General features: G+C 36.8%; 1 protein-coding gene across 5 annotated transcripts in view; it reads left to right on the top strand.

Annotated features, from left to right (window-relative positions):
- The window catches only part of LOC106071841 (sarcoplasmic/endoplasmic reticulum calcium ATPase 1-like), a 52,810-nt gene that overhangs the window by 7,000 nt on the left and 31,676 nt on the right, over positions 1-14,134 (top strand). For all 5 annotated transcript variants that reach the window (XM_056005853.1, XM_056005856.1, XM_056005857.1 and 2 more), the window contains exons 3-7: positions 261-343; positions 11,052-11,156; positions 11,585-11,723; positions 12,418-12,584; positions 12,955-13,021. In XM_056005853.1, the coding sequence (XP_055861828.1) occupies positions 261-343; positions 11,052-11,156; positions 11,585-11,723; positions 12,418-12,584; positions 12,955-13,021 (561 nt within the window). The remainder of the gene's footprint in view (positions 1-260; positions 344-11,051; positions 11,157-11,584; positions 11,724-12,417; positions 12,585-12,954; positions 13,022-14,134) is intronic.

Raw genomic sequence — 14,134 nt, forward strand, 5'->3', positions numbered from 1 at the left:
GCTTTATATTGCCTTGTATCCTAGGTATTTTAGGGCTGGTTGTTTAATATGGTTAAAACAATCTAACACAGCTTTTTGAAGTACTGCCCTTGGGAATCAACATGATAGTACATGTTCCTTGTACACTGATTTAGACACATTCATACAACTTTGTTTTTGGTTAAAAAAAAAAATATTATTGTTGGTAATAATGTTTTTCCATATCTAATTGTGTACTAAATATCAGTTTATTGACTGCAATGATTTCCTTATGTCTCCAGGCAAACCTTTATGGGAGCTTATATTGGAACAGTTTGATGATCTTCTAGTTAAAATTTTACTACTTGCTGCTATTATTTCTTTTGTAAGTAGTTCACCTTGACACTCTTTCTTGCCTTTCTCTTCCTACAAGCATGTCTGCATTCACTAGCTGACCCCAAAATAAAAGTACTCACTTGCTGTTTGTCTGAGATTTTTGTTTTGTACAATATAGGCTTGAATGCTTTAAGAATCGATAGAAGTTTGTTTAGATCTAAGATTGGGAGGATATGAAAGGTGCAAATGATATTTAATAACGTGTACAGAGTATGTCTCTATTATAGACAGATTGATAGGACTAGTTTAAGTAAATTGACTTGTATAGTAGTAGTGTCAACTATAAATGAGTCACTGGTGACTTGTGTCACTCATTAAATTTGCCCTTGACTGAAGTACATTTATATGATACTTGGGGGTGTACATACAGTGTACCAAACTATAACTTAAGGACAGTCATTGTTCACTTACATTCTTTATTAAAACACAAAACTTAACCTTTTCCCTCAATGTACACACTATTGTTAAGTTGACATTTTGCCATTTTGCTTACAACCTGTGTTGTTAACAAAAAAAAGCCCTAACAGATCTCTTTAGCACATTGTTATACTATATTTCTCTATCAGTTGGAATTTTCTTCAGACATAATAATGTTAATGATGAAAAACACAATCAAAAGATGGTGTGATTATAATATAGCCAAAGTTGACCAGGGCTGTTCTTTATTTCTATTAAAAGAAAGAATGCATATTATTTGAAACATGGTCACAATGGTGGTTTTATTCATCTTGTCTATTTTTATCCTTTCCTTTTCTGTTAGCCAAGCTTTTCACTGCTTTATAACCTAGTGTAATATTTGCATATTTTCAACTATAATCTGGTTATGAAAAATTAAGTAACTGCTACTTTGTATTGATATTATAGTCATTTGAGTGGATAGATTGATTTGATAGCAATGTCTGAATATCACATTTTTGCTAATGGTTATGCTGTGGATGTTGTATACTGGTTTACATATTGGGTCTGCACCAAAATTTAGTGAAACATGAGGGCAGAAGACACACACACAAAAGATAGCAATAATATTTAGAAAAAAAACTAAATCAGAAATTAAAAAAAAAACAAGAACATAGATTACTCAATAGAGCAATAATGGTACATTTCTTATCCCATATGCTTGGACAAATTCCTACAAGTAATCTTTCTTTCAGTGTATCATTAGAGCATATATATACACACACTGGTTAGAGAATAGAATGTATGGCCTGAATCATTAAAAAAAAATTGATATTTTCTAACTAATCTGTTCTACCTCCATGGGGATGTGTGGTATTAATAAGGTAAATAAAAAGATAGATTGCTAACAAATATAAAATGATTGTTTTAGAAGTCTATGCCAGTTCTCAAATCGATTTATATTGGTTAATTAAAAGTAGCATTACAAACACATTAGTTAGTGAGTTATTGAACTTTGATGCTAGCCAGCTCATCGGATGATTGGGTACAGCTGGCCTGCAGATTGTCTTCTCTTTAATACCACGACATTTACAGGATTTGTTTGAGTATCACCTGCTCCGCTTTCTGGCGCACATGGCTACCTGAGAGAACTGTCTACTTATAAGGAGATGGTCATTTTGAAGCATTTTATTTTCCAAAGTTTTGAAACAAACAATGTGCCTGGTGAAATAGTTAAGTCTTTACAAGTCATTTCTGTACCTTTGTATTTGATTTCTTGCATTTCATCTAGATCTAGAATATATATAAAAAAAAAGTTGTTTAGAAATTTGAAATCAAGGTTAACCGTACTGGATGATCTTCTAGACATACTTCAACAGTAAAACATCAGCATGCTCTATTTGTACAGTGTCTGTGTGATAATTTTAACTTCATTACTTTTAAATGGGAGACTGTTGAGAAAATTCCACAGATTATGAAATCCATGTGTGTGCCGAATTGGTGTGAGGATAGTTTGGTTATTTCATTTTTTTAAGAACATGTACATCTAGATCATGTAGCGTTTTTTTTTTTCTTTCACTCCCCACATTAGTTACACTTTAAAAAAAAAGAAGTTAATTGTTGTTGCTTCAGTTGTTTGTTGCTCTAATTACTGATATACCCCATACAGTGTGACTTTCTCTCTCTCTCTCTCTCTCTCTGAGTCTGAGAAAAACTTGACATCCAAAAAGTTTCAGTTTTACCTGGCAGCTTTATGAAAGAGAGTGGGTGGGGCTGCTACACTAGGCGTGTGTGCACTATTTTTTCCTCATTAAATCTTGCTCAGCTGTTTCACTGAAATAGAGAAACCTTTGTAAAAAGGGGGGGGGGGTTAAGACTTAGATGTTTGTGCAGTTTAAATGCTGCTGAGCTGAGCTGTCTAGTATTGAGTTTGCGCGATGTACAATATACTCGTATTATCCCTAAACCAAAACTTTGTCCAAGGCCTCAGTTGGTTTCAGGTGTATCTCCTTGTATTCATCTAACAGTTTCGATGGCTGCTGCTCTCTACGTGTTGTTTAGTCTAGTCACCTCACATAGATAACCTCGTCAGTAGCTGGTCATAGGTTAGGCATCTACCACTGTTACCAATATTCAGTTAGCAATTTATTGCTGTGCTCAACTATTACTATTTTTACCTATTTGGGGTCTGTTTGTGATCAGTGCAAGCAGAAATATTACTAATGTGAATAGTGGTCCATTACTTTTATCTTTTAAATGCAAGGTGCCTTCGGTCGTATCCTAAGCTAGGTTAGACTAGTTAGTACTATTCCTATACACAAATTAGTTAAGAAAGATTGCATGCTATTTGTCTTGGCTATACGAGGTAACGATTATTGATGTTCCAATTCTATACTTGATACGTATATGTCTAGTTCATAAAGCTGTACGTTTTGTTATTTAGCTGTTCTTGTCGTACTTTTAGCTTATTTTTTTTTTGTTCTCTAAGTATAGAGCTTGGTTATTGTTTGTGTGACTCTAACTCGTAATTTTAAACCGCAATGAACTACTGCGTGCGATATCAAGTTTGAGCTAAATGTTTATGAAAACAAAAGTCGGAGAGTACATTGGCTCGTTGTTGTTCATCTTGTGTTCACATGGCCTACTTCTTAGCCGGTGGACCAGATACACTTTGATTTAGTTGGACACTTATCACCACTACACGGTACTGACCCTAAGTCCGGTGAAATAGTTGGAGAGCCTTGGGGGGGGGGATATTTTTTTTACCTGCCAAGTAAACACGATGATCTTTGCCCCCTCTTCTTGTGACCAATGTGTTACCGGAAGGTCATCTCTTGGGGCTGACCAGGAAGCAACACAACCCTTGAAGCAGTAATTAACCTTTGAGAAACACGTCTTTGTGCTGGGAGGGGCGGGTCAATGGGACTGCTTTATGTAAATTATAGCACACGTTAATGTCGCGATAAAGTTTACATGCGGAGACCTTTGAAGTGACAGTTGTGTTCTCATTATGTTACAGTCACATTGGAACCTAATAGGGCTCGGCGTTGACCTGCTTATATGTTCTGTTATTATTCGACTGACAGAAATGGGAATCAAAATGAAGCATGTCCTTCCACCCAGAAAAATCCAGTTATTAAGAGTAACAAAAACAATTTTATTCATGGTAACAAATACAGAATAGAGCTGTGAGATTTATAACACACTAATATTTCAATTTGATAAAAAAAAAGTTACAAAAATAGAAAGTACAAAACTTTATGAAATACTCAGAAAGACACAATGATAGGGGCATATTTCTTATTTCATACGCTAGAGCAAACTCGTGCAAGTGCTCCTTCTTCCCTAGTTCCATTAAAATGGAATGGGTTGCCTAAATCAGCCATAAAAACCAATGGCTTAAAAGAGTTTAAGTCATTGATTAACACGCACGACTAGATTGATACATGAAATGCGTAGGACGATATTAGCTTCTTTTTTGAAATAACGTTTGTAATATCTAAGATAAATGTCTATGTCAGCTCACGTCTGTCACAGATAAGAGGTGACAATCTATAGCTTGAGCTCAAGATGTGCCTCGTTGTTTTCATATAGATTTGAGATGCCGAGAAATTGGTCCCCAGATAATAATTGGAATGAAATATGTTTTGTAAGATCAATGCTTAAGTCAAGTTCTGTTTTGTGTGTGTGTGTAAGACTGTCTGAACTTTGGGAAGCACGTCCTAGCCTAACACTTCTTGAGGTTTGAAGGAACTCGATCAATAATGCTACGTGGATACGTTCTGCCAGCATCTCTCGGTGCTATGTAAGGGAGGCATGTGTTGGGGGGGGGGGGAAGAGCACACGGGCTTTGAGTAATTTGATTATGTGTAACGTTTATACTTGTGCCTGGTGGGGCATTTTGTTTACAGTGAGGCTGAGGAGGTGAACCTGTGGGAAAATACCTGGAGCGCGGTGCTTATCTCGTACCTAGCTAAACGTACATGTCTCAGCTTGTACAATAGATACTGGGCCCAACTATGACGTAGACATTAGTTTCTGTCTTGATAAAGGAATGGCGTAAAAAAAAACATGACCCTATCCCTGCCCGCCCCCCTCCACCTGTTCTTTTTTTCAGTCTCTCGTAAGACTGAGAGTTTCACATTGTCTGTACGATTGTTCAAGATGTAATTTATCCTTTTATTTCACTGCTGTTTTATCTACTCGGCTTAATGCTTTTGATTGAACTCTCAGTTTTATGTTCACTTGGAGGAAAACAGCCGACAAATGAATGTTCATTACTTCTTTGAAGACTAGAGATAAGGAGATCACGTGGCTGCCATAGGGTTTAGTTGTTTCTCTCCTACGAACCCCCGCTCCGTCTCCTTCAGCTGCTAGTCTACCTCCATGTTTGAGTGTAATGGTCCACGCATCTGGAAGTCAAGTTTGCAGTGTGCAGAGTTAACTACTTGGTGAAAAGGACTGTAGGAGTGAAACAGTCGGACAACACAGTTGAATTTGTTTCAAATAGTGAAGAACAACTTTCAGTTTGGAATGCGTGTTTGAAAGAAGTTTGCAGCTGAAATGAGGCAGGCCGACTTGGAAATAGAACGAGTTCTTTTGGCAACGCCCCAAGACTTGGCGATTGTACATATCCACTGAAACACCCCGAACTGACCATTGCACCATAGCTTTGTAATGCTAAAAGTCAACCTGTTTCATCTCATTGTTCATACTATTCAATATAAAGTCACTACCCTTTTGAGCCAAACTAAAGTTGACAGATTTAATAGGTCTTTGGTAGGGTTAAAATGATTTGTCGGATTCTTTAGCCACTTAGCTGTCTCATCGTCTGTCCATTAAACAAAAAACCCGGATGTAGTCGTGCAGTTGTTGGTGGGGTAGATTTATGCGTGTAGTAATCAAACCTAATTCATGTTGTGAGTCTATTCTAAAACCTAAATAACGATTCACGTTTGCTAGAATGACGTCACCTACTTAATACTTGGATCTAGCACACGTGGACTTTACCGTCTCCTGTTGTCTCGCTCGTGGAGTACTAAAGCCTGTGGGAGGGGGGTCTAATACCTGCACCGTGTACAGAATTAGTTGTGCTATTGAGGGTAATACGTCATACCGTGACAGTAGGGGACATTTTTTCTTTTCAAGACTAGTTACTTTATTTTAGGTCTAATATAATGAGAACATGCACTTTGAGGCTGCGTTTGTATTTTCTCTGGACATGTGAATACATGTTTACTTGTACAGTTAGTTCCAGTCACAAATAGGCAAGTCTTTGATCGACCACTTCAAACTTTATTCCTCTCACCCTTCACACTTGATTTTCAAAGTGTCGGCAAAGTTATAAATGTATGCAACTTAAAAATAGTTTCGACAACAAAGCGACCTTACTATTGAACTTGGTTAACAGGTAGTATTAAAACTTAGCGAATTTGCTTTTGATCTCGAGAGCTGAGCTAGTATTGACACATCAAATGTGTGGAGGTTCTCAACATCAACCGACACCGTCTTCAGTTTCTGTTAGTTCAAATGCATCATAAATAATGAGGTAACAAAAACATTTTGATGGGTCTGAGTTTGTGTTGAATATCAGTCCCGCCGGCACACAGACAACTCCTTGACATGACACTAACCTAATATTGGAGGCAGTCTCGTTGAGTGAATCTTAGGTAGGCTGTTATGAACCTAAAAGATGCGGTCTCTTGTGTAATGTAATAGTTTCATTACTCGAGCATGCAATAGAACGTGCAAGGCGCTTGTCTTGACATTTCTGTATGACGAACATGTAACATAATACATGCAGTCTATTTTTTTTTTTTTTTTTTTTTAATTTCTTAACCCTTGTACATAGGGCTTTCTAATGAAAGCAGACCAAACGAAAGATTATCTTGATGAGGGATAGAACAAAGACATTAAAGTCAAGTTGTAATGTATGCGAATATGTTTCCGACATTGAAATAATTCCTCTCAAGCGGTCAATGCCAGGCACGTTAGTGACCAGCGTGCTTTGTTCCTTTGTTCGTCCAGCCACTACCAGTTTCAGGGTTAGCAGTACATTTACCTAGCTCACGGATACACACTGCTGGAATTGTTCACATTAATTACTCATTGTTATAGTTTGATAGTTGTACCTTAACATTGACTGTAGGTTATGTGAAAACTTCAGGATATTTCCAGTTAAAGAGAATCAATCATACCAGAAATGTGTCTGCATGAAATAGCAATAATAATGATACATTTTAATTACAAAGACAGTTAAGAGTGGATACAATTCTTGTAGTTTTTTTTTTCTAAACTCCCCTATTTGTGACCAGTCCCGTATTTCAGTGTTTCAAACTGTGGTCCGTGGAACACCCAGTGGTCCATGAGACTACCGAAGGGGGTCCGCAGAAAGATGGGAAAAAAATATATAACTTCTTCGCTAAACGCCAGTTCATCCAATGGGATAATTTTAATAATCATCAACTCTTCCCTCACTACTGTTTATTGTGTCAATTACGTACTTTTTAATTTTTCTGTTTAATTGTTGACGACCTAAACCAAAGATTTGAAGACGTTCTTTTCTTTGATATTCCCGAGTGGGTGTTGACCTCTTGTTCGGGGACAAAGATTTAAAAAAAAAAAAAAAAAAAGAATCGGGCCCCGTTTGTGGCGGATGCCACCAAAGACCTCAGTGATTATGCCACAAGTCTACACCACGAGTGGTAGCAGAAAAAACAAACATTTAAAATTGTTATCGATTAAAATCGATGTCCATGATGGTTCCACTGCGATAAATGATATACTGTGTCGTGTTTGGAGACGAACCTTTCATTATGTGGCATTTAAACCAAATATTTGTTGATGTCATTGCGTTAGCGGCGATCAGCGTGGTCGATAATGACGATGACCTTTTGTGTCCAGAGATTAGAACTGTTTTTTTTTTTTTTTCTGAAATATTTCTTCCTTTGATTTAGTTTCTGTTGACTCCAAACAAAGACCAGTCATCCCATTTAGTCTGACCGTGTGTGAGTAACGTAGACATGAGAGATTGCGTGTCTCTACCAGACATGTCGTCACATTCACCCGTCCAACAGCTAACGAGGGGATCATGTGTCCAGCACAATCACCAGCCGACTTTTCGTTCAACAAACTCATCTCAGGGACATTCTAGACTAGGTTTTCTAATTTAGTCATATTCTTCAACAGATCAGAAGTCTGAACTAATCGTACACTTCACAAATAAATAGTCCCCACACGTTATGGATTCCCAATACAATCCAGACTAAACTTTCTAGACAGCATTGGTTCAAGTTGATTCTCTTCACAATACAATCCAGACTAAACTTTCTAGACAGCATTGGTTCAAGTTGATTGTCTTCACAATACAATCCAGACTAAACTTTCTAGACAACATTGGTTCAAGTTGATTCTCTTCACAATACAATCCAGACAAAACCTTCTAGGCAGCATTGGTTCAAGTTGATTCTCTTCACAATACAATCTAGACTAAACTTTCTAGACAGCATTGGTTCAAGTTGATTCTCTTCACAATACAATCCAGACTAAACTTTCTAGACAGCATTGGTTCAAGTTGATTCTCTTCACAATACAATCCAGACTAAACTTTCTAGACAGCATTGGTTAAAGTTGATTCTCTTCACAATACAATCCAGACAAAACCTTCTAGGCAGCATTGGTTCAAGTTGATTCTCTTCACAATACAATCCAGACTAAACTTTCTAGACAGCATTGGTTCAAGTTGATTCTCTTCACAATACAATCCAGACTAAACTTTCTAGACAGCATTGGTTCAAGTTGATTCTCTTCACAATACAATCCAGACTAAACTTTCTAGACAGCCTTTGGTTCAAGTTGATTCTCTTCACAATACAATCCAGACTAAACTGTCTAGACAGCATTGGTTCAAGTTGATTCTCTTCACCTTATGGACTCCCAATACAATCCAGACTAAACCTTCTAGACAGCATTTGTTCAAATTGATCTCTTCACATTATCATCACTTTGTGAAAGTTGTTAAACAACCTTTTGAGTGTGAGTTTGTGTGGACACGACGTGACATTCTCCTCAATGCTTGTATACTTGCTGCTACAGCCACAGTTGGATCTTCATCTTGTAGAGTTACAACCTAGTTTTGGTTTCTTTGTTCTTTTCACTTATGGCGCCTACCTAGGCTGATTGGTCGACCAGTCTTTAATCCTGGCTTTTGTCTTGGACCGCTCTCTTCGAATAAACGCCATACTTTTTTTTTTTTATTTTGGTTTAGATTTCAATAGTAGCATAGTCATCGTGGTGAGGGGCTACAAGAGGCCGATCTGTTTTGTTGGGAGGTATTTACAATGCAACATTTTCTCGCTCGTGATGCTGAATAGTTTGAACACAACGTAGTCAACAAGGTGGCCATAGAAGCAGTGGCGTAGCATCCATGGCGCGAATGGGTTCAATGAACCCGGGCCCACGACCATTAGGGGCCCACAGTCTGTGGTATAACAACCATGGCGCGAAGGGGTTCATTGCACTTGAGCCATGACTCATGACCAGTTGGGCACACATGAGCACTTGGAATGACACCAAAGTGTACTTTTGTGAAAACCGATGTAAAAATGTTGCTTGATTCTGTTAAGACTTTTAAGACTTGTAGAGTCATAATTGAATCAAACCTATTGACATTATTAATTACCAAAAAAAATGTACGATCCTTGCACTGACATTGTAATGTCTTTTGATCAATGTACCAATACATTCAGAGTACTCAATTTTGTCACACACTAAATGTGTCTTTTTGTGGAGGGCCCACCGAGATATTCTTGAACCCGGGCCCATGGGTGCCTTGCATAGAAGTCACGTGTAGCCTCTACCTCAACTTTCCCGTTTAGAAGCACCTTAAACACAATACAAAAACGTTACCTATTCTATTATTTTATGTACTCTTGATTGGCTGCTTCAATGTCTTTCCATTCTGATGTCTTCCCCACGTGGTCTCATCTATAGATTGCTGAGCTAGAGGCGTGTAATATTTCAGTCAGGTTTACATTGAAAGACAGGATGGACACATTTAATAAATTGTCTTTATACACATTACGTCTGTAAGTAGCACATGCTAACCTAGTTCCGATGAAAGATAAGAACCAGGCTACCAGTGCATTGATCTAAAAATATACTATCCCTCCCCCTCCCACCCACGTCTCTCTCTCTCAACCTGGCCTACTCCTTAATATCTACACTTACCTAGTTATTTTTCTCTCTGACCCATTTCTACCACTGGGAGCATTGACTTAAAGCCATTTTTGATTGGCTGTCAAGTCACACTAGTGATGTGGCACACGCTGATATGTTGATATCCCTGGACTCGTTCTAAAGTGTAGTCATGTACTGGGGGGAAAAGGCTGTCAGAATGGGTGGTGGTGGTGTCATCACTTGTGGTTATAGTTTTGTTGTTTATGTAGAAGAGCAGTGTACTGCTCTTGTAAACATAGGGCTTTATGTCTGTGTACAGTAAGAAAGACAACTGTGGTGAGACAGTCCTGCCATTGAACATATAAATGCCTTGATGAAAAACAACTTATTCTGGAATCTTTTTATGTAAACAATAGTTTAATAAGTGGAACTTCTCCTCCCCGCACCTCACACTCTCACTATGTCTTTTAAAATGATTTTATTCCTTAACTTACATATAACAAATTTTTAGGGCACTGGCCTAGTACTTGAAGTTAGCTGAGTAAATTTTGTGTTCATTTGAGTGGGTGATAACTGTTGTGTTTTTGAAGTAGATTTATAATGTAGCTACACCACATGGTTGCAGTTTTTTGTTCCTGGTCCTAATCATTGGTAGCTGATGGAACATAATACCTTTTATCATAAAAATGTTTAAAAATCATTTGAAATTTTGGCTCATTTTTAAGAAAAGTATTATCAATATTGTATAACAGTTTGATATTCTTTTCACATTATTTATAAGAAGACAAAATCAGTCTTAAATGTGATTGTTTCAAATGAGACTAAGTAAATACGTTTTTTCAAATCACTAAAGTGCACAAACTAAATCACAGTTACTAACAAATTCTTTTTTTTTTCTATTTATTTTGCATTGTAAATTGGCACATAATTTCTAAGGAAAAAAAATATTTAAAAAAGAAATTCCCTTAATTATTGTCCTTAATTATTGTAACTCATTTTTAGATGCATTCCATCCAATCAGTTCCATGTCAAAGCTTATCTCTACTGTTCTACATTTGTACCAAAATGAAATGCTCATGTTTTTCACTAGCCCCAGACTAATTGCCATGTTCTTCTATCTGCAGGTATTAGCTTGGTTTGAAGAAAGTGATGAACAAGTAACAGCTTTTGTGGAACCTTTTGTCATTTTAACTATTTTAATATTAAATGCAGTAGTAGGAGTCTGGCAGGTAAGTCTTCACATTGCTTCTTTATCATGCATAGTGGGACACAAAAATGGGATTGGGTTGTTGTGGTTTTTTTTACCTGAGCATTTAGGAAGACATTTAAAAATTTGTCCTTTTATAGAAAGAAGAGAAACAATCTTTTCAGATGCTCCTTAATGAGTAAATCAAATTTGTATTTTATCACTTTCAAGACTTTTTGTCCACTATCTGGTGACTTTTGATGTAACAACAACATCCCCCCACCCCTATGAGTGTCTGAAATGTGTTTTTACATTAAATATTACGCCATTATCTTATGTCATGATGACTAATTTCAAAATGGAGGTGGCCCTAAAGAGGTCAACCTCCCGGGGAGTTGGTTTTGTATCATGTCATATAGCTCATTTAAAAGACAAGTTAAATGCTAAAAGTATTGTCTCCATCTGTAACAGGAACGCAATGCTGAGAGTGCTATTGAAGCATTAAAAGAGTATGAACCTGAGATTGCTAAGGTTGTTCGTAGCAGTGTTAAAAGTGTACAGAAGATCCGTGCCAGCAAGTTAGTTCCAGGAGACATTGTTGAAGTCTCAGGTAAGGCCCTTACCTTTCACTGAATGTACTCACCCATCCAATTTAGCCAATGGTGTTCATGCCATTAACACTTGATCTACTTTGTACATTTGTTTTGACAACATGATACTTTAGATTTACCACCAGTTCATTGTATGGTCATCAACATGGGACCCAACACACTTTTGTTTGTTAGACTTGCAATGTTGGTGATGGATTTGTGTAACTTGCCCAATGCTAGTCCCAGTCCACTTCCCTGTCAACAAATAGTATCATCTTTAGGGAAGGAGGTGGGAGTTTGAAGAGAAAGAGAAATATTGATTTCAATTCTCATTTCTTCTGGTCTGCTCTTAGAACTGAGACTCACGATCTGATCATTGAGTTAGGACATTTCTCAGAGTTCCTACCCACCACTCCTAACTAAATTGATCTCTCATCTCATGCCGACTTAAGCTTTGATCAAGCACTTTTTGTTTCTTACAGTACTTTAAAAATGAAACTTTTTTTTAACCAATTCCCCCTTATGTTTCTAAATTATGATTATAGTTATAATACATTAATTTACAGAGAAACCCCTTTTTTAATTCAATCTAAACTTGAAGATAGAAAGATAAAAATATGTTATGTTTTATTAACACAGACATGTACATTTATATTTTATTTGTGCTTACTTTCATTGTAATTATTCTGACCATCGCATTTTTTTTTTTTTTAGTTGGTGACAAAGTTCCTGCAGATATTCGTATTCTTAAAATCCATTCCACGACCCTAAGGGTTGACCAGGCCATTCTTACTGGTGAGAGTGTCAGTGTCCTGAAGCATACTGACCCCATCCCCGACACCCGTGCTGTCAACCAAGACAAAAAGAACATCCTTTTCTCTGTGAGTATTCTTTCAATTGACTTGGCTTTAAGTGTTTGACTGTTGTCTGATTAATTACAGATTAATCTTTTTGAGTTTTAAAATCTTATTCTTTTAGTTTTGAATCTTATCCTATTCTTTGAAATTGTCTCTCTGTTGAATGTAAGCTTACATTTCTAACATAAAGCCAGTTAAAACTGAGGGGGTTTCTTTATCTTTTATCTACTAATACATCAATTGTGAACAGGTTGTGATTGTACTGCTATATTTTTGTATATAGTTATCTTTGTTTAATTTCTTTAGTTAATATAAAGAACCTAAGTTTTTAATGAGGTTTGAATCAAATGCACATTTGACCATACAATAATAAGATGTTTTCTGTTTTTCGTAGGGAACTAACATTGCCACAGGAAAATGCAGAGGTATCGTCATTGGAACTGGGCTGGCCACAGAGATCGGTAAGCTTTGTCATTGCTGATTTTTGCTCAAAAGCTGTTTTATCTTTGTTATGGATGATACTCAAAAGCTGTTTTCATTGTCATTGATGTTATTTATTCATAGACTGACAGTTTTTCAAATCTTTTCAATGCTGTATATATTGTGAACTTTTGTCCACTCCATTCTTTGCCATGTTGAACTATTAGCACTTAGTTGACTAGATGGCACTTGACTAGATGGCCATGGTCTTGACCACAAGTGAAGAAAATGTTATTTTATATTTCCTCTTCAGGGGAATTTGTTTCTATTTACTTTTGACCATCAGTGACCATTTGGATAGGCTTTCAGTTAGTGGGGAGGTAGAAGTAGTGTTTTGTATGATTGTGTAACATTGTAAGCCTCTGGTTACCCCGCCCCTTCTTCCCAACACACCTAATATGTATCTTTTAAGTTTCATTTACTGATCCAACATTTTAGAAAACCCCATTTGTAACCCAAATCTTTTTAAATCATAAGAAAATGGGTATGTTTTGTTATAGACATACTTTTGGGATATAGAGTAGATAATTGTTTCCAGTAGAGCTCAGTTGTTATACTGTTTTAGACACACAAAAATGTTCATAAGTTGTAGTTTACTTTGTAGATGAATGAAGTATTACTAGTACTTGCACTTGGGGGGGGGGGGGGGGGGGGATAATGGAATGAAAAGACGAGCTCATATCCTAATGGTTCATTACATTTCTTCTTCCTAAGGAAGCTTGAATAATAAGGTGTTGATAGAATAATCTCAGGATAGGACTTGAATGTTACATTGATTCTTTTCACTTACTAGCCCAATGAGCTGAGCATTTCACTGCCACAAGTTTTCATGTTCACTTCAATGGGGCGCAGCTTTTATTGAACAGTTTTTAGTTGGGACAAAGACAATGCTGCCATAAACAAGAACACATTCAGAAATTGGATGTGGATGTTGGGGGATTAGACACTTGAACTCCTGGGGAGGATTACACACTTTTAACTCTGGAATGGGGGATTAGACACTTCTAACTGGAAAGGGAATAGACACTTTAATTCAAGTAGTTCTTAAAAAAAATAAAAAATTCATAACCCTCTTGATGATTAAGAAAAAAAAA

Source organism: Biomphalaria glabrata, chromosome 12, assembly GCF_947242115.1.
Source record: "Biomphalaria glabrata chromosome 12, xgBioGlab47.1, whole genome shotgun sequence".
Classification (NCBI taxonomy): domain Eukaryota; kingdom Metazoa; phylum Mollusca; class Gastropoda; family Planorbidae; genus Biomphalaria; species Biomphalaria glabrata.